The sequence below is a fragment of the Lemur catta genome, chromosome 13 (assembly GCF_020740605.2).
Source record: "Lemur catta isolate mLemCat1 chromosome 13, mLemCat1.pri, whole genome shotgun sequence".
Classification (NCBI taxonomy): Eukaryota; Metazoa; Chordata; class Mammalia; order Primates; family Lemuridae; genus Lemur; species Lemur catta.
The window spans coordinates 82,635,638-82,659,252 of record NC_059140.1 but is presented as its reverse complement, the minus strand read 5'-3'; the positions used below and the strand labels follow the sequence as shown (position 1 = coordinate 82,659,252).

The window sequence follows — 23,615 nt, the reverse complement described above, 5'->3', positions numbered from 1 at the left end:
TCTGGCGCGGCCTTTGTCTCTTCCGCCGGGCACGGAGCCCCGTCCGCGCTCTGGTGTCGCTCCTGCAGGGGGCCCAGGTGTCTCTGCCGCAGCCCGTGTCACCCGTGACCTGCAGGTACTGGGGGTCCCTAGGGAGGACGCGGGGACGCCCCGGAAGCTGGGACGGGGCGAGAGTGCGGTCGGGTGTCCTGAGTGGGAGGAGGGTGCTGGTTCCCGAGGCGGAAGCGGCTGTGGGGACGCGGCCTCCCGCCGCCGCTCGGGCGTGTTAAGACCGAAGTTCGCCAGCGCCACACCTGGGCCCTCAGTGCCCTCTCGGCGCGGGGCGGGCGGGCCGGGCCCTGCGATTGCTCTGCCCGCGGCCCCGCGTCTCCCCCGAGTTGCGCAGGGCCCTCAGGGGAGAATCCCCACTCGGTGTGCGGGGTGGGCGCTGGCCTCTGTAAGGTCCTCTTTTCTCCTATTAAAAATTAACCTGAGAAGTGTGAGAACTTAAAAGAGTTTATTTGAGCAAATAGTAATTTTAATTTTAGAATTTAGAAGCCCTCCACAGACCTCCACCGTGGTTTGTGGTCTTGGGGCCACTGGACGGGCTTGAAGGAAAAGGCTTTTTTATAAGGTGCATGAGGGGGCAAACCAAATTAAATGATTGACTGGGTACAGTTCTGTAGTGGCCTAATAAGGGCTGTCCACGTGGCTATTTTCTGTTTATGTAATCAGAGCTTTATTGGCAGTTTGTGGTTGGTTAAGGCTGTTTTGTTTTCCTCTAAATTGTAATTTATAGGAAATGCAGTTGAGTTAGAATTGTGTTTCCATAGGTATAAACGCAGGGCACTAGAGCCGCTTCAGTGTATTTGCTCCCTATTTAATTATTTTAACACGACCCAGAGGGAGTGGTTTTCCCTGCATTTTCCACTTGTATGCCAAGCAGGGTCTCAAATCCAAGACTCAAATCCAGTTTGCTATTCTTACTGTTCTGGGGTTTGTTGGAAATCCTAAATTTCGAATGCCCTTCTCACACTCCCAAATGCCTACTACCTGTCAACAGAAAAGAAGCCAAAACTGTAAAATAATTTAAAGAGGTTTATTCTGAGCCAAATTTGAGAACCACGACATGGAGCCATGCCCAAGAAGCCTTGAGCAAGTGACTGGCTGTGGCTGGGTTACAGTTTGGTTTTTACATTTTAGGGAGACAGGAATTACAGGTAAAGTCATAAATCAATACATGGAAGGCATACAGTGGTTTGGCCCCCAGAGCTAGGACATCTCAAAGTGGCGGCTGGTATAGGTGGGTTTAAAGATTCTTTGACTTGTAATTGTTTAAAGACATGAAGCTTTGTCTAAAGGCTTGGAATGTTTTAGGTTAAGAAAAGAAAGTCTAGAGTACAGACAAGCCACCAGACATGCCCAGACTCAAGTGATCTGTTAAGTAAATTGACCTGCAGGTTTGTCTTGCACAGCCTTAGGCCTGTTGATGAGTTACAAAAGATGTCTCCAAGAAGGGAGGGGGCATGAAGAGGCATGTTTGACTTCCCTTCTCATGGCTAATAACTCAGTTTTAGGGTATCCTCTTGGCAAGAGGGGGTCCATTCAGTCAGCTGGTGGGGGGGACTTAAGATTTATTTTAGTTCATATACCACTCTCCAACTTACTATCTATTATTTGTCCTTTATTTATTTTTCTAACAGACACAGTATTTTAATTGTTTTTTTTTTTTTTTCACAGAGCTGTGATGGTCTCTTTTTACGATGTTTGTTTTTTGTTTCTGAACATTTCACATGAGAGAAAGCAGAGAATAATCACTTTATGCTCCCTTGTAAAAAAATCTTTGTGATTCTCTTCCTTTTGTCTTCCCTAGGCACACACACACACGACCAGACTATCTTTAGATTGAGGTTACCCTTTGGAAACTTTATAGGGTGATGTGTCTTCCACCATCTTTCTGTCTTTTCCTGGTCCTAGTTTCACAGCTATCTGGGGATCATCCAAGATGCCCACAGCAGCCATGTCTCCTGGAATAGGAATATCAGCCCTGGGTCATCTCCTCCCAGAGGACAGCCTGAGGTGTGGGGGTGGAGCCTCTGGGGGAACAGCTGCATGGCCTGGTGCTGAAGGGTGTCTCCTGTTCTACCCTTCACCCAAAAAGTTAACCCCTTGGGACATTAAGGTTTTCCATCCCCAACCTGAGCTTCCATTCCACGTAGACACACCGGTGCTCAGCCAATAGGATGCTGATATTGAGGGGAAAGGGCAGAAATGACTCCTGCCCTTTGAATTCTTTCAGACTTTTGAAGGCAGGAAAAAAACTATCCCAAAGGACAAGGAAAACCAACCCAAGTGAGGCAGTGCAAGAACTTGCAAAGCAATTTGCACTTCAGGCGCAGAGAGGCCCAGAGCAGTGTCTCCTGGGATGTGGTCACTGAGTCCTTCAATAAACAGGAGGAGGTGGGAGGAAATCCCAAGTGACATGATGGCTTGACTTGGCATGGGAGTCACACATGTCAAACCACCCCTCCCTGGACTTGTTACCTTGAAAAGATTTGTTCGTTAATAGTAAAATGTATTTTATCAGTAAAGCCTGAAAGATAATAAAATATTTCTAATGAGGCAAGAAAGAGGTGGCTTTCAGGGAAAAAATCTAGTATTTTATTCCATTTGTTGATAATTCTTTTTTTTTTTTTTTTCTTCACTAGAGTGAAGTGTTGTAAGGTTCTGTTGTCTGTTCTATTTTGAGGTGATTTCAATAAGAATCCCAGGGCTTAGCTTTGTGAATGCTACCAGTGAGAAGAAATCGGGAAAATGTCTCTACAGTTATGGCTAGAATTCATTTCTTGTGGAACACATTTCCACAAGAAAGTGTGGTAGATAAATTGGTGAATTATAAATATTCACCAAAGCATCAGTTCCTCTCTTAAGCAGGGTGGAGAATTTTTGACAGTGGACAACCCTGTTCTGTGTCCTGCGATCTGGATGGCAGAGTTTATAGCTAAATGTTATGGGACAGGATTTGGCAGTTATAGAAGTTCACATATGATTCATTGTTTACTAAATGATTTGTTATAATAGAAAGAATGATTCAATGACATGTTTATTGTGTGAAAGGGATAGATATTTTTGCTTTTCCTATTGAGATGTGAAATGTAAGTGCCTTATAATTTTTTATAAACATAAACACTGAGTTTTAGTGATTTTGCTGGATTCTTCAAACACTGGATGTTTCCTCATTTAAAATTAAGTGAATAACGTTAACTGGGAAGCAGAGACCTGGGCTCAGAGACTCCAAGCAAAGGTCAATTCTGATCTAGCAGAAGGATCATTGAAGGCCCAGTTAGTCCTTCCTGGGAGCCTCCCCCTCCCAAGTGTCCCAGTCTGTTCACAGCAACCCTGGAAGGAGCCCTTTATACTGAGAGAAGCTGCAGAGCCCTGGGAAGCTGGGGGTCCGCAGGCACATGTGGTCGGGGCTGGGATGAGAGTGGGGGTGTGTTGCCCTTTCTGAGGGTGCAATTGTTATTGTCCTGGGGCTGCTTTTAGACATTATCAAATAAAATCTAATTTAGGTTAAAAGTAACTTTCTTCTAAAAGAGTATTGCAATAGGGTAAAATCATGAACTATTAAATCTGCAAACATCTCAACATTTAGGCAGATAAGGTCTTTTTTTGACAAGGAAGAACAATCAAGATTAGAAAGAAGGCCAGGAGGAAGAGCAGGATGGAGGGTGGCAAAATTAGATCCCAGACTAGAGAATATTTCACCCTGACGTCAGCCTGTTCTTAGGAGGGGCCTAAAAAGGAGTTGTATGTTGGCGCGGGGTGAGGACAGGTCAAAGTTCGGGGGCCTGGGAGGAGAGAAACTTAAAGTTTGGTTAACAAGTATTTTGTTCTCTTGTCTTATGTTTCATTCTAAAAACAAAAACAAGTATTTTGTTCTGACCACGGAAGATAAAACTGTTCAGCTAATTGTTTATGAGGCAAAAATATAAATTTGCAGAGTCTGTGTCAGGCTTTGTGATACATGAAAAATAGAACATCTAAGTCATATTGGGAAGGGTCTTTGTCTGCAGTCGGCTGCTCTCACTGAACATAGAGGCTGTGGGATTTCTTTACTCACAGCTATTCACCAGGACATCCGTCCTCTTCCCCCACCACGTTTCCTCGTCCCCTATGGCTCTTTCACTCAGCTGTTCCTGAGCTGTTCCTGTTCCTCACAATAAACTAGTAACAATAATTATAATGTTTTGCTGAGTTCTGTGAGTGACTCTGTCCAATTATTGGACTTGAGGAGGGCGATGGAAGCCCCTGATTTATGGGCAGTTGCTCGGAGGCATCGATGGGCCCCAGGGCTTGCCACTGGCATCTGCAGTGGGGACGGTGTTGTGGGACTGAGCCCTGAACTTGTGGGCTGCATGCGGACTCTGGGTGGCGTCAGAATTGAATTGCTGGACACGCAGCTGGTGTGGAGACTTGGTAGGTGTTCAGCAATCCCCGCACACGCGGTGTCAGGAAAGAGGCATCACAGGTCAGACCTCAGAGTGACTCTCGGTGTTTGGCTGCTGGTGAGAACTGTGACTGTGGAGGAGGGTGAGTGTCCACGCTGCGAGGAGGGGACAGGATGTGTGGGGCTCCCAGAGTTAAATTTCCCAGCTGTTGAGGTTTCTGTCTCTCCCCAGGAGGGAGCCACCCTGGACTACGTCTCCATGGTGCTTGTGGTCCCCAAGCTGGGGACCCTGGTCAGCCTCCTGAGTGTGGGGTTCCTTGTGAACTGTGGAGGAAACAGGCTGCTCACCTGAGCTGATTCCATTTTGTTTCTTTTATAAAATCTTGCTGCCATGTACTTTTAGTTCATCCAAGCATTTAACAGTTTTATTCCATGATTTGAGTGTGAGATTTTTATTTTCTTACTTGAAAATCTGAGTGAATTGAGTGATATGGTCTCAAAAAGCAAATAAAATTCTTGAAGTTATTTTATTTTCAGTTTTAGTAATAAGAATATAATCCCCATGGATTCACCATCCAGGAGACTAGACAGCCTTGGGCAGTTGTGCTGTGTCCCCCAGATCTTATCTACCTTCTGCACCCTGAGGTGACTGCAGTGCGGACTCTTATTATTCTTGTAGTTTAACTGTTTATTTATTATGAAGCAGAGGTTTGCTCAGTTTTTCCTTTTTTGAGTTTTCAATGTAATGTTACGTTTAATCCATTAATATTACAATGGAAATTTTTTTTGTTGTTTCTGTGCCTCCGTCTGTGGCACATATAGTGCCATCTGCAACTGTAGGTCACCCAGTTTACTTGCCCATTCCACTGCTAATGGGACTTGAGCTGTTTCAAATAGTTTTTAATGCTGTTGACAATGTCATTCTTGGCTTTTGTCCCCAAGTGCTCACACCATTGACATAATGGAAGAAACTGAGACACAAAATATAATTGTAAAGAGTTTACTTGAGTCATTGTGAGAATAGTTGCCTAGAAGACTCAGACCGGAGTAACTTTGGATTTGAGGTCTGTTTGGTCTTTGTTATAAGCAGATTTTTAAAGGCAGAAAGAGAGACAAGAAGCTGGCCAATGTGAAGTTGTTTGTAAGCAATTTTCATCAGAGAAATAACATTGATTAGTGATTGGCTATACATTGTTGAACTATAGAGTGTGAGTTATAATGCTTAGCATGTGACATTATGGTATTAGTGTAGAGTCCACATAGCAAATGGATTTTGGAGATGATATCTTACTGTAGAGTCAAGGCAGGGAGTGGGGCATGACTGCTCCCTCATTCCTGTGCCTCCCTGGGCCTGATAATATAAAGGAGGCTTGCATTCTCAAGTAACAGTTTATATATATATATGTGTGTGTGTGTGTGTGTGTATACATACAATTTATCGTTTTTGATCACAATCTTTCTTTTTAAAAGCATTGATCAAAGTCTGACTGTCAAAATGTTCCTTATTGTCTGGAAGTCTCATTCCCATATAATCCTGTCTGACACTGGGACAGGGGGGAAGAGGAGACATTTTAACGAGACATTTTAGGAGCACCCAGAAGCCAAATTGGGATGGTCTCAGAAAGTGGCAAAAGTGAGACAACTTAAGTCATGTCATTGATTAACATAGCTGTTGTTGCTTGTTTTAATTTTTCTAGTCTTTGGAATATAATGATTTTAATTTTCTTGGAAGAAGTAAAACAACAATACATAGCTTTAATAATTTGAATAGTATACATATAATGTAAAAAAACATAAAAAGGAATTGGTATGCCAGAGCAATAACAAAATGCCCATCCCATTAGGGAGCCAACTAAAAACATGACAAAAATTCAATCCAGGTTCCTCTTTAGAGACTTGTTTTAGCCAAGTGGCTTCTTTTCTAATTTTTCCTAGATAAGACTCTACTTCGTGGGAACTGTTTACAGCAAAGGTGTTTGCCATCACATGGACACCTCCTTGCTCAGGTAATATGTCATCTAAAGCAATGTGATTGCCTAGTACCTCCTCAGCCAGTGAATCAGTAGCTTTTTGTTAAGCTGTTATGGAGGATGTAGTTTCGTTATGATTATGTCTAAGGTTATAGGAAGATTTCTAATTACGTATTGATGAGAAGTGACACCAACTAAGGCGACAGCGTCCTCCCAACAAAATGCATGGAGCTGTCTTCTTGTTGGCCAGGAAGATAATTAGCCCTCCTACCCCAGTACAATCCCCATCTAAAACAGGGTGCTCATGCCTAGAGAAAAGTTTGATAGATCTAGCAGAGTGTTGGGTTTCTTTGGATCTATCTGTAGATAAAGGGATGACTAAATAGCCTAAGAGACCGTCTTATCTAGCGGCACAGGGATTGTTCAACAATACCTGATATGATTTCTTCAAACAGTGCTGGAGGGAATCTTTTATTTGATGGAGTTTCCAATAAACAAAGTATCCATGTTGGAGACCATGATCTTTGATGTTTACATCATCAAAGAGTACCTTGTTCAAAGAAACTTTAATTAATTTAAAATTTTTAGTGAGATGCTTTATAAGGCCTTGGCAATAATGGAGAATATCACTTTTAAAGAGAGCTGGCTGTAGGATACTTCATCCAGATGCATGGACCTTTCTGCTGTTATTTTGTGGGAGAAAGTTGATGTTTCCCAAATAGGATAAAACATAAGTTAAATAGAAGAGCCTTAGAGCAGGGAAGGTTAAAAGTTTCTTTCTTTCTTTTTTTTTTTTGTATTTTTATTTTATTTTATTTTTTTATTTCAGCGTATTATAGGGATACAAGAGTTTAGGTTATGTATATTGCCCATTCCCCCCCCAAAGTTTCTGTAAACTTTTTCTGCTGATTTTTTTATTACCAATCCATAAGACTGAGAGTGATACACTCAATGAAAATGCTAAAAAATTGGTCATATGTTACAAATAGACCAGTGAAAGGGGTTTCTCAATCTGTATGAAGATGAGACAGAAATCTCCAAGAAGATATAGGACAAGATTTAAAATGATCATGGTTGGCCGGGCACAGTGGCTCCCACCTGTGATCCTAGCACTGTGGGAGGCCGAGGTGGGATGATCCCTTGAGCTCCGGAGTTCGAGACAAGCCTGAGCAAGAGTGAGACCCCATCTCTACTAAAAATAGAAAGAAATTAACCAGACAACTAAAAATAGAAAAAATGTAGCCTGGTGGTGCACGCCTGTAGTCCCAGCTATTTGGGAGGCTGAGGCAGGTTTGTTTGAGCCCAGGAGTTTGAGGTTGCTGTGAGCGAGGCTGACGCCACGGCACTCTAGCCTGTGCGACAGAGTGAGACTCTGTCTCAAAAATAAATAAATAAATAAAATGATCATGGTTAAAGACACAATTGATGAAGAAATTTGATTTTCTATTTTTTTCACAGTTTACTCAAAAGGTGAAACAAAGGCTTTTATTATCTCACTAATACTTCCTGAAAATTTTGTTTAAAAGAGAAAACTAAATTTTGTCCTCATTTTATTATTATTAGATTTAATTTAAGTACAACTTTATAAACAGATTTACCCAATCTTAATCAGCTCTGACCAAGCAAGATAAGATTTTTATAAACCTTTTATGACCTGTTACAACTTGTTTTCCCATTCTCTTTCTCCAGTTTTGTCTGTCTGTGGTTCTAGCCCCTACGTCCTAGCCCATTACCATTCTGTGGCCTGTTAGGCTCCCTGAGGTCTGCACTCCCCTCACCCCCATGGAAAAATTGTCTTCCATGAAAACAGTCTCTGGTGCCAAAAAGGTTAGAGACCACTGTTCTAGATCCATTCAGTTTATCTCATCTTTTCTTTTTTTCTTTTAATTTAATGGAAAATTACTTTTTTGGAAAAAAACACATTGGTATGTTTCTTTTTTATAACCTTTTTCACCAAAAAAACACATTGTATTTTCTTTATATATTCTATATGTAGAATTGTTTCTCTTCTTATCTCTAGCTTTAGTTATCGTATGTTAGTAAAAATTTTAATTATTTGTAAACTTAACTCCTAGGGGAGACTGGAGAAATAAGCAATTTATTTGAGAAAGGGTTTCATTCTGTCACCTGAACTAGAGTGACATGCAGTGGCATGATCATTGCTCACTGCAACCTCAAACACCTGGGCTCAAGTGATCCTCCAGGCTCAACCTCCTGAGTAGCTAGAGTACAGGTGCATGCAGCCATGCCTGGATAATTTTTATTATTTTTAATTTTTGTAGAAACAGTCTTGCTGTGTTGCCGAAGCTGTTCTAAAACTCCTGGGCTCAAGCAGTCCTCCTGCCTTGGCCTCCCAAAGTGCTAGAATCACAAATGTGAGCCATTGACCTGATTAATATAAGCAATTTTAACTGTTCGTCAAATAGTAACACTTTATTTATAACTTTATCTATCTATCTGTTTATTTAGGAGACAGGTTCTCATGCTGTCACCTAGGTTACAGTTCAGTGGTGCAATCACAGCACATTGCAGCCTCAAATATTTGGGCTCAAGCAATCCTCCCAGCTCAGCCATCAGCTGGGATTACAGGTGCATGCTACCATGCCCAGCTAATTTTTTTTTTTTTTGTAGAGAAGAGGTGTCACCATGTTGCCCAGGCTTGTCTTGAACTCCTGGCCTCAAGCTATCCTTCTGCCTCGTCCTCCCAAACTGCTAGAATTACAGGTGTGAACCACTGCATCCAGCCACCATTTATAATTTTTAAAAACACAGGCTTTCTGTCCTCTCTGCCTATTTATGGTGTACAGTCCCTTCTAGAGCACAGTTAGACCAAATCAAATGCCTACAAAATTATTCTCACAGGGTTACAGTCAGCAGCCCCAGCCCTGTCTTTCAGTGCTCCTGTGTCTTCGGATCTGAAACTGATTCAGAGACTCTGGGGCTCCACCCCCCACACAGATGGGCATGTGCACTCTAGGTTGGCCTGAGAACCTCTAGGTCTGCTGTGTCATCCTGCCCAAATGCCAGGCAGTGTGAAGCAGGTGCTATTGCTTCCCCACCTCTCTAGGTCCCTAAATCTGCAGCTTAAAATTCTGAATCCAAGGTCTGGGGTTCTTCAGGATGCACTAGAGCTGGCTGCATGAGGGATGTCTCCTTCAGTTTTGCTCCCTTCACCCTAAAACCCAAGAATTCAGAGCAAGTGTAATTTGTCTTTTAATGTAACGCAAGACCTGGCCTGCACCCAGGATTCACAAGACAGGGCCAGACTTCAGGCTGAGAGTGTACCCAAGGAATACATTTTCTGCAGCATAAGAGACCAATATGGACTTTATAAACCTGAAATGCATCTTAGGTGGAGCCCCTGGAATTTTCCAGATGTTGTCTAGTGACTTGCTTTAGCTCCTCAAGTGGCTCCCAGTGGTCAGTACATAATATACAAGTGAAAACAATCATAGGCATTGAATCCAACACTGCCAGGGATACCAGACCCTACCTTGATACCACATAAGAAGGGAGAAGATCATCTAACATTGAAAGGTCAGGACCACAAGATATCCGTGACCGCAACTAGCCCTGCCTGTGCACTGTTACTGGAGTAGGGAATTCTCCTTCCTCTCATCTCAGAGTTAGCTGATCATGAACAGGTGAAATCACACCTGGATCCATGGCCGGCTGCTCCACCAGGGCAGGTTCATGCTCTATCCTGATTCTACAGAGTCTGAGTCTCTCCTGCCTTGATCACCTTGGGAACATCAGCACAGGCTCAGTGGGGACCCTCTCACCAGCACCTGGGAGTCTGAGATATTGGGGATGTCCTGTGCAGACTGGAGTCAGGCTGACAACAGGGTCTAAACCTCCTTCTATCTCAGAGGGAGAGGAATGTGTCATCCAGGATTTTTTCCCTCCCCTCACAGAAGAAATCTCCAGATGGGATGTGCTCCAATTTCCGGGTACTTAAGTGAAGAACAAGAAACAGGTTTAGAGACTCAAACTGATAAGGAAACCAAGTGGCTTTCATAATTTCAAATGGCCATGACAAAAACAGTGGGGAAGCAGTCATGGTTCCTACTCTCCAGGAACTTTCAGTCTAGAGCAAATGGATAAATGGTTGAATTCAGCATCATGTAGTCAGTACAAGGAAGGGGAGATGTACAGGGGACTTTGGGTTCATTTGGACACTTCCCTATGTTGTTGTGAGTTCTGATGTCACCATCCATGAAAAGAAAAATTGTTTTTGTTATTTCCATTTTTTTTACCATGTTCAAAATAAATATTTAGCATCTAATGTAATTGTCCTAGGAAACTCTTATGTTCTATGTTAAATTGCTTGTTATGTTACAAAGTAGACAAAAAAGGACCTTAAGTAATTAAAAGCATATAAACTCTGGAAGTGGAATTTATGTTGAGCAAGCTTAAAAAATAAAATTAAACCAGCAGCATACAGATCAAAGCCTAAGGCCTGCTCCAGCCCTACCCAAATGAACCCTCTTCTGATCCTTGCCCAGATTTGGCCCCACCCTGGAATTCCCCTCTCAGAACTAATCAGAGGAGATCAGAGTTTGGGGGTGGCTGCGCCTGCCATCTCTCCAGAGCTGGTGCTCATAATTTTTCTAAAGTGAAAAGCAGATAAATAGGTGCAAAGAATTGCATATTTTGGGCCGGGCACGGTGGCTCACGCCTGTAATCCCAGCACTCTGGGAGGCCGAGGTGAGGCGGGCAGATCATTTGAGCTCAGGAGTTCGAGACCAGCCTGAGCAAGAGTGAGACCCCGTCTCTACTAAAAATAGAAATAAATTATATGGACAACTAAAAATATATACAGAAAAAATTAGCCGGGCATGGTGGCGCATGCCTGTAGTCCCAGCTACTCGGGAGGCTGAGGCAGGAGGATCGCTTAAGCCCAGGAGTTTGAGGTTGCTGTGAGCAAGGCTGACGCCACAGCACTCTAGCCCGGGCAACAGAGTAAGACTCTGTCTCAAAAAAAAAAAAAAAAGAATTGCGTATTTTGGTGCCTTAATTTCTATCTTTTTTTTTTTTTTATTAAAACCTGTGCTTCTAGAGACATTTAACCCACCAGCCTGTTTTCCATTCCTTCAGATCCAGTAGAAGTTCTACAAGGTACAAGAAAGTAAATATAAACACAATTAAAAATCCTTCTGTATTACTCCTCCACACTTCCTTTCCATATCTCTCCCCTCCATATATATCTTTTATTTTGTGCAGTTTTTATTTCATCAGTGACAAAGAAACATAAGAAAAATTAGAAATCTGGGCCCAACATCTAGATCCTGATATGAATTATGGTACACTTAGTACCTGACTCCTAGGATGTTATGAGTATTAACTCACATAATGTGAGGTTCCCAGCACTGCACTGTAGCATACTGGTGAACAGAAAATACATGGCCAGTGAACATTGCATTAGTGCATGTGAACACATTGTTTTCCAAATGACTTCCTCAGATATATAGTTGCTTTTCCAGCCTCTGTAACCTTTAAAGGGCCAGCAGAAAATGTTTCATGATGGTGATTGGTGGTCTTCACTTGGACCAGAGTATTTATGTTGTGATTAAAGTGTCAAGTGTAAGGGACTCTGTGCTGTTCCTGCTGTCTCTAGCTGAGTGCTAGTGGTGACAGGTCAGGGGAGGCAACATCAGCATTAACAGGGACTTGTTAATGGAGCCCATGCATGGATCCCGTCCACACCTGCAGAGTCACATTGCTTAGACTGGGGCCTGGATGCCACATGCCTTCTAGGCACACTGAAGCTTGGGAGGCAATGCTCGGCTGAGTGACTCCAGCCCAGGCTTCCAGGTAGGACCACATGGCCAGTTTGAAGAAACACCATCCCCTGTGCCCTCCCACAGAGTCTGTCCATTGGTCTGGGAGGCAGCACCTATACGGTTTTAATTAGGTGCCCACATCATTCTAAGGTGAGGCCAGGGTCAAACTTGTGGGCTCTCAGATCCATTCATGAGAGTTGAGTCCAGCCTTTTTTCCAGAGAGAGATCCCAGGGCCTGCTCTGCTTGCGTTTGGTGGGGGGTGGGTCAGTGTGCCCCGTACTCCCCCTGCGTCTGTGCAGGGGAGGGCACCTGAGGGCAGGGAAGGACACACGCACGTTTTGGTTTCTGTGGGAGCTCGGTGTTGCTGAATCTCTACTGTGACAAAGTACGGATGAGTGTGGCCTTTTCTGCACTTCAGGGTCCTTCTGCCTGCGGGTGTGGTGGTAGCAGATGGAGGGGTCGCGCTGAGGCCTTGACATGCACATGCTCAAGATGCAGCTGTGACCTGTGCAGATGACCTCAGCTGAGAAGGCGCCTTAGAGAGGCCGGAGGAAGAGGAAGAAATGGCTGGTTCTCAGGTAAGTTCTCCCAGGTCAGGGGCTGTGTCCACTTTCACTGCTAGAATGTCCTGTATTTGGGACTTCTTTCTCTACTTCTGAGGTTTCTGCCTAACAAGCTTGTCTCAACTACTTAATTCCCTTTTCTTCTTACGATTTTCAAGGGATTCTTTAAATCCTTTTCTCCTACGTACCAGAACCTTCTCTCCATTCTCTCCATCCAGACTTTTTACATAGTAAGAACAGTTCTTATCATGGAATTATTACCTGTGCTATTGAAAATGTTTCTTTTGACAGATCAACATGGGGAGGTGTGGATACCCAAGATTCCTCTTGGGCGTGGGGTTGGATCTCCAGGTATCAGTGAAGAAGGAAAATAGGTGTTGTCGAGGTTCTGTCTGGATGCCCCATCACCTCTGAAAAATGCACACTTAGGGCTGAGCACAGTGGCTCACGCCTGTAATCTTAGCACTTGGGAAGTCCAAGGCAGGGTGATTGTTTGAGGTCAGAAGTTTGAGACCAGCCTGAGCAAGAGTGAAAAACCAGCTGGACATGGTAGCCCACATCTGCAGTCCCAGCTACTGGGGAAGCTAAGGCAGGAGGATTGCTGGAGCCCAGGAGTTTGAGGTTGCAGTGAGCTGTGGTGATGCCACGGCACTCTAGCCTGGGCAACAGAGAGAGACCTTGTCTCAAAAAAATGCACATTTAAAAAGGGTGACATTAATTGCCCAAGGTAACTCTCACAAAGTTCTAAGAAAGAGATAAATTAGAAGAGATGTAATCTCTAGGATGCTAAAGAAAGACTTTAAATACACTACTAGAGGTTACAGCACATGAGAAATGTATGTGGTCTGAACTTCGCATAAAACTGATGTTTTCCATGATAACGTTCAGATTATGATTCACTTCTTTTTTTGGCCAATCGTCTCACAGCAGGGATGTGTCCTGTGTGCACCAGGACCTCATACCAATCCGTCCTCCCACGGCTGATGTGCATTCACTTGGTTAAGGTGCTGTCTGACAGATTCCTCCACTATAAAGCTAGTTATTCTTCATTTTATCATTAGTAAGCATCTTGGGGAGTTTTACTGACTGATGTACATAAATCATTACATTTAATCTGTACGTTCCCCTTTCTTCTTAGTTTCTCTTTGTGTACAGTGTGCTTTGGGAAATGAAGTTTCTCATCTTTGTTTAGTGGTCAGATGAACTAGGATAAAACTCAAGTTCTACCACTTACTGTATGTTTGACAAAATATTCTTTTGGGGCCGGAAGAGTTGGCATTGCTGAGAAGTTTGTTAGAAATACAGAAACTCAATTTCCCCTCCAGATCTCCTGAATCAGAATCTGCAGTTTAATACGATCTCTGGTTCACTGCAGTGCACGTTAAAATTTTAGAATTACATTTCTAACTCACCATGACTTTTCCACATGAGAAACATGTACAGCTTATTATATGTGATATATATACACAACTCAAAAGTGTATATGCCTGTGTTGATGCCCTTAATTTTATACTTGATCATCCAGACAAGTACAGTATCTACACTTGTTTTGTGGATCTTTTTGCCACCCTCTGTCCTCAGAGTTAGACAATATATTAGAGAGAACTGCTGTGTTAATTATTGGATCACTGCAGACATTCCTACATGTCAGAGGCAGTTCTCTTCACTCTCATTTCACATTTAGTCAGATTAAGAATGTTAGCCATGGCTACTTGGTAAATATGTGTTTTTTCCCCAGGAATTGTTAACATTCAGGGATGTGGCCATAGAATTCTCTCTGGAGGAGTGGGAATGCCTGGACCCTGCTCAGTGGAATTTGTATAGGGATGTGATGTTAGAGAACTACAGAAACCTGGTCTCCCTGGGTGAGGATAACTTCCCCTTAAGATTCCTAATACACTCGTAGCATTTCATTTTCTTTCTTTGTAGAATTTTTTTGGGGGGGAGTTTCTGCTTTATATGAATGAGTTTCAGATCCCTGCTTTCAAGGAAAACTTGGGGCCTTGTTGGTGTAGAAAAGAAAATCTTCAAGATGTTTGTTTCATCTTGACATGAACCTTTTTATTTCGTTTTTTTTTTTTTTTTTTTGAGACAGAGTCTCACTCTGTTGCCCGGGCTAGAGTGAGTGCCGTGGCATCAGCCTAGCTCACAGCAACCTCAAACTCCTGGGCTAAAGTGATCTTTCTGCCTCAGCCTCCCGAGTAGCTGGGACTACAGGCATGTGCCACCATGCCCGGCTAATTTCTCTCTATATATTTTTAGCTGTCCATATAATTTCTTTCTATTTTTAGTAGAGTCGTGGTCTCGCTCTTGCTCAGGCTGGTCTCGAACTCCTGAGCTCAAAAGATCCGCCCACCTCGGCCTCCCAGAGTGCTAGGATTACAGGTGTGAGCCACCGTGCCTGGCCAAACCTTTTTATTTCTTGAACTGATCTGTATACTTCACTCTAAATTGTTGACAACTCTAGAAATTCAGTGGTATAAAACATTATTGTCCAGACCTTAAAATCCAATTTTCACCACAAATTTTTTTCTTTTTCTTATTTTACCACCGGTTTTTGATTCAGTAATATTGGACAGTGGAGCCAAGGACCCTCAAATTTAAAATATTTCCTAAGTATTTTAAAGGTTCTGTTAGGAAATAGTATTTTGAGTTTAATTTTCTACAGCCTTCTATAATGTTTGTTCTCTGGTGAGCACAGTACTAGGTTGGTAATTGGAGAATCCTAGCAAGAGTCATGTTACTTCTTTCTAATAAATAGGTCTTGCTGCGTCTAAGCCGGACCTGATCACCTTTCTGGAGCAAAGACAGGACCCTTGGAATGTGAAGAGACATGAGATAGTAGCCAAACACCCAGGTAGGTTGGAATGAAGGAAGCAGATCACACAGATGACAAGTCTGAAGGTCTAGGAGGAAGCCAGACCTCAAAGTGTGGTTTGGGAAGATTTGCTCCAGTTTGGTTTCTAAGAAGCCTGGGTTTCTTTTTCTTATGTTCCATTTTTGCATCACCTAAAATGTGTGTAAATATTGGTGGTACTGAGATTGTCTTTAGAAATCCCGGGAACATCAGTGACAGATGCACTTTTTTTTTTTTTTTGGAGACAGAGTCTCATTCTGTTGCCCGGGCTAGAGTGCCGTGGTGTCAGCCTAGCTCACAGCAACCTCAGACTCCTCGGCTTAAGTGATCTTTCTGCCTCAGCCTCCCAAGTAGTGGGGACTACAGGCATGTGCCACCATGTCCGGGTAATTTTTTCTATATGTTTTTAGTTGTTCAGATAATTTCTTTCTATTTTTCAGTAGAGATGGGGTCTTGCTCTTGCTCAGCGTGGTCTCAAACTCCTGACCTCAAGTGATCCTCCTGCCTCGGCCTCCCAGAGTGCTAGGATTACAGGCGTGAGCCACCGCGCCCCGCCATGATTTTTCTATTTATTATTGACAGTGGGGCTTGAAGTCTCCTACAATTATTGTGTTGCTATGTATTAATTGCTACCCTTTAGTCCATATTTGCTTCATATATTTGGGAGCCCTGGTGGTGTGTGTGTGTGTGTGTGTTACAGATTTCTGGTAAATGGACACATTTTACCATCATATAATATCAATATTTGCCTTTGCAGCAATTTGTTTGACTTAAAGTGTATTTTGTCTACTTATGGCCACCTGACCTTCTTGTGGTTATTATTTGCATGGAACATATATTTTTAATCCTTTTATTTTCATCCTCTTTGGCTCCTTAGAGGTAAGTTCATATATGTCAGTGGAAAAACAAGGCCTTCAGATTTTTGATTCAACCACATGATGATGTTCTGAGCTTGGTATTATTTTGTGTATTTTTGTTGTAAATGTAATAATTGGAATTTTAAAAACCTTTTATATCTTTCAGATATATTTTCTCATTACACCCAAGGTGTACAGAAAAAGCAATGCATAGAAGCTCCATTTCAAAAAGTGATATTGGGAATATTTGGGAATCGTGGCCTCGAAAATATACACTTAAAGAAAGAATCGGAACGTGAGGGTGAGTTTCAAGGGGAGATTGGATGTTATGATGGACAAACAAAATGTAGGACAATTATCTATAATGAAAACATCACTGATAGAAAAGGTCAGAAATGTAAACTACCTTCGAAAAAATCTCCATTTTTGTCAGTTACTTTTGCTGAACCACATGTTTCTGTGAGTGAATACCAACATCAACATTTGGAACATAAATTTTATCTGAAAGGAAATTTAGAAAATTCAAATAGTGACCTAGGCCATATTCAAAATAATGATTTGGATCAATTAAAATGTAGAATTGGGTTAAATATTCAGTCAAATATTTCTGAAGATCTGAGATTTAAAAATGAAAGGAAGATTTCCATATGTGATCAATTTGATGGGTCACTTGTTAAAGATTTATTATTCTTACACAAAAAGTATGATAAAATCTACAACTTTGATCAGAATGAGAAGGTATTTGCCCATTCATCATTGCTTAAGCAATATCAGGGAATAGATAATTGGAGAAGACATCACACCTATGACAAAACTTCAATGTCCTTTAGCCAGGGCTCTATGCTAAATTATTACCAGGATATGTATGTTGAAGACCAAAATTATCAATGCCATAAATCTGAGAAAACCTCTAACCAAGGCTCTAGCCCTAGAGAATATCTGAAAACTTATTTTCCAGAGGACTACTACAAATGTAAAAAATGTGAGAAAGTCTTTCATCAACATTCTAAGCTTATTTTCCATGAGTGTATTCAAGTTCAAGAGAAGTCTTATGAATGTAACAAATATTTAGAAGCTTTTTCCCAGTCATCAACTCATACTCAGCATGAAGGAATCCGTTTTGGAGTAAACTCATACAGAGATAATAAATGTGAGACAGTCTTTGGTCAATCATCAAATCTAAAAAAATATGAGATAATCCATACTGAAGAGAAACCCTACAAATGTAATGAATGTGGGAAAGCTTTTAACCGTAGTTCACATCTTACCCGTCATCAGAGAATTCATACAGGAGAGAAACCTTACAAATGTAAAGAATGTGGCAAAGCCTTTATTGAGAATTTATATCTTACTAATCACCAGAGAATTCATACTGGAGAAAAACCCTACAAATGTAAAGCATGCAGTAAATCTTTTAGTCATTATTCAAGTCTTACTCGTCATCAGAAAATTCATACTGAAGGCAAACCCTACAAATGTGGTGAATGTGGCAGAGCCTTTAACTGTAGTGCACAACTTACTCGTCATCAGAGAATTCACACTGGAGAGAAACCCTACAAATGTAAAGAATGTGGCAAAGCCTTTAACTATAATTCAAGTCTCACTGAGCACCAGAGAATTCACACTGGAGAAAAACCCTACAAGTGTAAAGCGTGTAGTAAATCCTTTAGTCATTCCTCAAGTCTTATTTTGCACCAGAATATTCATACTGGAGACAGACCCTACAAATGTAAAGAATGTGGCAAAGGCTTTAACTATAATTCACATCTTACTGAACACCAGAGAATTCATACTGGAGAAAAACCCTACAAATGTAAAGCATGCGGTAAATCTTTTACTCATTATTCTGGTCTTATTAATCATCAGAAAATTCATACAGAAGAGAAACCCTACAAATGTAGTGAATGTGGCAAAGCCTTTAACCGTAGTTCACGGCTTGCTGGGCACCAGAGAATTCATACTGGAGAAAAGCCCTACAAATGTAAAGCATGCGGTAAATCTTTCATTTATTCCTCAAGTCTTATTTCACATCAGAAAATTCATGCTGGAGAGAAACCCTACAAATGTAAAGAATGTGGCAAAGCCTTTAACTATAATTCATGTCTTACTGGGCACCAGAGAATTCATACTGGGGAAAAGCCCTACAAATGTAAAGCATGCAATAAATCTTTTGCTCATTCCTCAAGTCTTATTTGGCATCAGAAAATTCATACTGGAGAGTAACCCTACAAATATAAAGAATGTGGTAAATTCTTTTACCATGGTTAAAAGTCAACGTAGAAGAATTGATACTAGAAAGACTGTACAGATGTAATAAATAAGGATAGAATTTTATAAAAAATATAAAATTTAGAAATCACAAGAAAGATCACAGAGAAAGAAATTTTATACATTCAATAAGCAAAATATTTAATTAAAACTCATCTGATTGTATCAAGGGATTCCCAGAAAAAATGACTAAAGCAGACTGCTGTAATTTTTCAGGCTTCAATCAGTTTTTGAGAAAGTAGATGGAGTCGTGGATGAATCCAATTTTGTGGGCATAGGTTTGAAATACTATGTTGGAGATGAATACATGGTAGAGATGAAGATACCTGTGGGAGGCTGTTCTAGGCAGAGTCAGCATGGTGTGTCCTGTGGTTAAATCAGACTCCATGTTTCTCAAGGTCCAAATATAAAGGATAACCCCAAGATAGGTTAGATCCACTGTAGGTAGGTGACCTTCTGGGGAAGGTGATCCAGGGGTGGCAGGGACCTCCCTCATTTCAACTCAGTCCATCAGTGGGTCTAGTCATGCCATCCTTGCTCTCTTTGAGGCACTGGGAAATGTGGGGGAGCAGTTGGTCAGTCAGTTGCTTTGAGTATTTTAACCTGAAGCCTTTCACCAAATTTTTAGGCTACAATTCCCCATGATCTTTTACAGCCCATCTTATCCTTTCACCCACTGTCTAGAGTGGAAAGTAGATTGTGAATTTTGGAAAAAAGTACAACAAAGTTGGGTTTCAGGTTATATTCACACATTTAATGTTGGCACAATTGAAATATATTTTGTTCTGTAGGTATTAATTTCTGTTCAGGTATATGAAGAAAAGACTATTGTAAAGTATCTGAATAAAATGTGTATTTTGTATATGACGAATAGGTAGCAGTCCAGGACTGACGAAATAGTGCAATGACTTTATGGGGTACTAGTTTGTTTCCATTTACCCTTTCTGATATTGTGTACAGTTAGTCAGTGTGCTCACGCTTACTCAAGTTAGCTGCCCCACCTTCCAGTATCAAACCACATTCCAGACAGAACAAAGAGTAAATGAGAATCTGATAGAACACAGGGAATTTTATTGGACACCATTACTTAAGGCCTTTCTTCCCTAGCATTTGTCTTTATCTCACTGACTAAAATTATGGTATGTTCACTCTATGTGGAAAAGTCTCTCTGAAACACAAAAGCATGTATGGGAACATAATTGGGAATGATTGTTTTTACGTGGATCATTGCTTAGTCCATTTATGTTGCTATGAAGAAACACCTGAGGCTGGGTAATTTACTAAAAAAGAGAGGTTTATTTGGCTCACAGTTCTGCAGGTAGTACAAGAAGCATGGCAACATCTACTTCTGGTGAGGGGTTTGGGGAATTTCCACCCTCAGAAGAAGAAAAAGAAGAACAGACATCACATGACAAGACAGAAAGAAAGAGGAGGGAGGTGCCAACCCTCTTTAACCATATTTCATGGGAACTGTGAGTGAAGAACTCACCTAATCCTGCAAGAACGGCATCAAGCCATTTATAAGGGATCCTTTTCCCCATGACCCAAGCACATTCCACTAGGCCCCATAATTAATATTGGGGATCAAATTTCAAGACAAGATTTGGAGGGCCAAAAATGAAAATTCTATCAAAGTGTGTTAGAAAATATGACATAAAGGCCATCACACTGGCATAGGGTTTTGTAAGAAACCCCTAAATTTTAGAATACATATCCAAGCTTTACAAAATTCAATTGTGCATTCAAATGATCTGTTTCTTGTTTTTTTATTTATTTTTATTTTTTTTTGAGACAGTGTCTCGCTTTGTTGCCTGGGCTAGAGTGAGTGCTGTGGTGTCAGCCTAGCTCACAGCAACCTCAAACTCCTGGGCTTAAGCATCCTCCTGCCTCAGCCTCCCGAGTAGCTGGGACTACAGGCATGCGCCACCATGCCTGGCTAATTTTTTCTATATATATATTTTAGTTGGCCAGATAATTTCTTTCTATTTTTAGTAGAGATGGGGTCTTGCTCTTGCTCAGGCTGGTCTCGAACTCCTGACCTTGAGCCATCCACCCACCTCGGCCTCCCAGAGTGCTAGGATTACAGGCGTGAGCCACCGTGCCCGGCCTGATCTGTTTCTTATTGTGCTTATTGTTTTACGGTATGCTTGAAGAGGTGTTTAATCATCTGATTGTTACTTATGACTTTATAACGAAAATATCAAACACAACATGATAGAATGTTATCTTCAACTCCATTATCAATTATAATGTCCGATAATCTTTTATGTGATTCACATCTTATGAAATAATAAATTGCAATTTGTTTTAAATTGGATTATCCTGTTGCAGGACACAACTGCAAATGGCTTATTTGGAAGGTGATTCCAGAAAGCACAAGGAGGGCAGTAAAGGAAGTGCAATAGGGAAGAATAAAAACGCAATACAGCCTATGCTTTTATCCAGCTTTGTTTTTATAAACTTTCTTACATTTTGAGTTATAACTCTTACATTAGCACATGCCTTTGGTGTATTCCTAGAATGATTTATCTGCTAACTCAGGGACAAGCTATGACTTGGGTGCTGCTGCAGCTGTTAAATTGAGTGTGCATCTGAATTGCCTAGAAGGCTTGTACTATTTTGGATTGCTGTGCCCCTCCTTCGTGTTCATTTTTCAGTGGTTCTGGTATGTAGCCAAAAAATATGCATTTATTACAAGTTCTCGGGTTTTTTCAATGCTGCTTACCCAGTGAACCCATGCAGAAAACCAGTGTCTTGGTGCACTTTTATGATTGTCCTCTCCAGTAAGGATATTAGTTTACAGGCTGTGCAGTCAGATACACCGGTGACCATGAATACTTTTAAGTAGATTCTGCTCTTACTGTCCAGATATGAAAGGGGGTCAAAAATGGGGTTTCCTCTATGGTTTCAGCTTGGGAGCTTGAGTGCTGTTCCTGGTCCACAGTGGTCACTTAAATGTTCACTTGGAGGACAAGTGTGGCCTGGGCTGGAATGGAAACCCTGAATTAGACCAAACGCATGGTCTGTGTGAACACACTAGATGAATCCTTGAGTCTGAGAGGGGAGAGAATTCAAGAATAGGGTCCTTTGAAGGGTGGGTATTTTACCAGAGTTTGTCCTCTTGCTTTGGGGTTATGTGAGGGAGATGTAGCAAAGGTGCTGGCGGTGGTGGCTCTGCACGTTTGGGCATACCGGGTCACGCCAGACCTCGAGACAGGCCTTGTTTTCCTGAACACTGCTCACCACACAGGTGAACTTTCTCAGGGTATTTTCTATAGTTATCAGAATTTTATCCAGGGGACTAGTATTTTTTTTTTTTTTGCCATTTCATGAAAGATGTGGTTTATAGTGTTGGCTTCACATGTTCCTGAAACCTACTACAGCATTCCTCTCCTATTTTACCAGCTTTAAAATTCCTTTCAGTTGACATCCTCACAAATGTATTATGAAGATCTTTACTGCACATGCATTAGTGAAATTACTTAAATGGATTTCTAATCTCATTATCTAATCAGAAATTTCAGACTATAAATCGGTTTGATGACTTTTAGTTTCAGGCAATATTTGTTTCTGTTTTAAATAATTTGACAATTTTTGTGAGTTTTGCTTTGTTGGAGTATTCTTTAAAATCAATTATATTCTTCTAAAATTAATTCTAATTCATTGTTTAGGGTCTAATTGATTTTAACTATGTTTCTGTTTAACCCTCTGAAAAATACATATTCAAATATTTGTATTCTAAATGACTCTTCTGTTTTATACTTATAAATGTCTTTTGAATTATACACATAAAATTCTCATGCTTTATTTTGGTGTTATTTAATGTCATTTTTCTTTAAATAAATCATCCCACTCATCAGTGATATAATGTATATAATGTTCTGTATGGACAGAAATGATTGTACAAATATATGTAAAGGTTACCTTTTTTACATGTACAGTTCAGTGGCATTAAGTACATTTACATTGTTATACAACTACCATATCCATACAGATTATATTCCATAAAATTATATGACTGTGCTTAATACCACTGACTTTTACATGACAAAATTAGTTAAAATGGGAAGTTTTAAACTATATTTTACTATAATATAAAAAAAACTATAAAATAAAGTATAGGTATATACAATGGCATGAATAAATTCACAAATATAACTATTAAAAAAGAAGCAAAAGTATACATAGATATAAATAAATTTGTAAAATCTACTTTCTTTCTTTAATTAAAAAAATTTTTTTTCCAAACACCTCCCTATAGAAGATGTAAAATCTAAAATGCAAATTACACTGAGGTTCTGGCATCTAGCAATGATAGAGCAATTTGTTGAACTAACATGGTTACAGGTGGCAATAATAAAATGTGATTAAAATATATATACTTATGTTGACATACATATCTAGATGTAATATGTATATGATGTGTAAGAATTCAATAAAAATTTCAGCTGTGCCTATATTAGGAGAAGACAAATATTAAAATTTGAGTCTAGGCCAGGCGCAGTGGCTTACGCCTGTAATCCTAGCACTGTGGGAGGCTGAGGCGGGTGGATCACTCAAGGTAAGGAGTTCGAGACCAGCCTGAGCAAGAGCAAGACCCCGTCTCTACTAAAAAAATAGAAACAAATTAGCTGGCCAACTAAAATATATATAGAAAAAATTAGCCGGGCATGGTGGCGCATGCCTGTAGTCCCAGCTACTCGGGAGGCTGAGGCAGTAGGATCGCTTAAGCCCAGGAGTTTGAGGTTGCTGTGAGCTAGGCTGACGCCACGGCACTCACTCTAGCCCGGGCAACACAGCGAGACTCTGTCTCAAAAAAAAAAAAAAAAATTTGAGTCTAGCCAGGTTAGTTGCCTGCTTAAAAAAATGACAGTCTTCAAAGGAATT

General features: G+C 41.0%; 1 protein-coding gene across 3 annotated transcripts; it reads left to right on the top strand.

The window, feature by feature from the left end:
• On the top strand, nt 1-22,535 carry LOC123648805 (putative protein ZNF720). 3 transcript variants are annotated; one of them, XM_045566663.1, is made up of 7 exons: nt 1-115; nt 6,365-6,435; nt 12,602-12,761; nt 14,485-14,611; nt 15,508-15,603; nt 16,627-16,761; nt 21,060-22,535. In XM_045566663.1, exons 3-7 carry the CDS (start codon nt 12,747-12,749, stop codon nt 21,131-21,133), a joined length of 447 nt encoding a protein of 148 aa, XP_045422619.1. In that variant the 5' UTR covers nt 1-115; nt 6,365-6,435; nt 12,602-12,746; the 3' UTR covers nt 21,134-22,535. The 3 variants fall into 3 exon arrangements, with proteins under 3 accessions (XP_045422619.1, XP_045422618.1, XP_045422617.1); XM_045566662.1 differs by lacking the exon at nt 21,060-22,535 and adding an exon at nt 11,497-11,517 and having other exon boundaries at nt 16,627-20,509; XM_045566661.1 differs by lacking the exon at nt 21,060-22,535 and having other exon boundaries at nt 16,627-20,509.
• Nucleotides 22,536-23,615: the final 1,080 nt, after the last annotated feature.

Bases quoted from the DNA above. Each gene is read 5' to 3' on its own strand.
- LOC123648805 (XM_045566661.1), top strand. The intron at 14,612-15,507 runs GTGAGGATAACT...TCTAATAAATAG, and splicing joins CAGAAACCTGGTCTCCCTGG to GTCTTGCTGCGTCTAAGCCG. The intron at 15,604-16,626 runs GTAGGTTGGAAT...TATATCTTTCAG, and splicing joins GATAGTAGCCAAACACCCAG to ATATATTTTCTCATTACACC.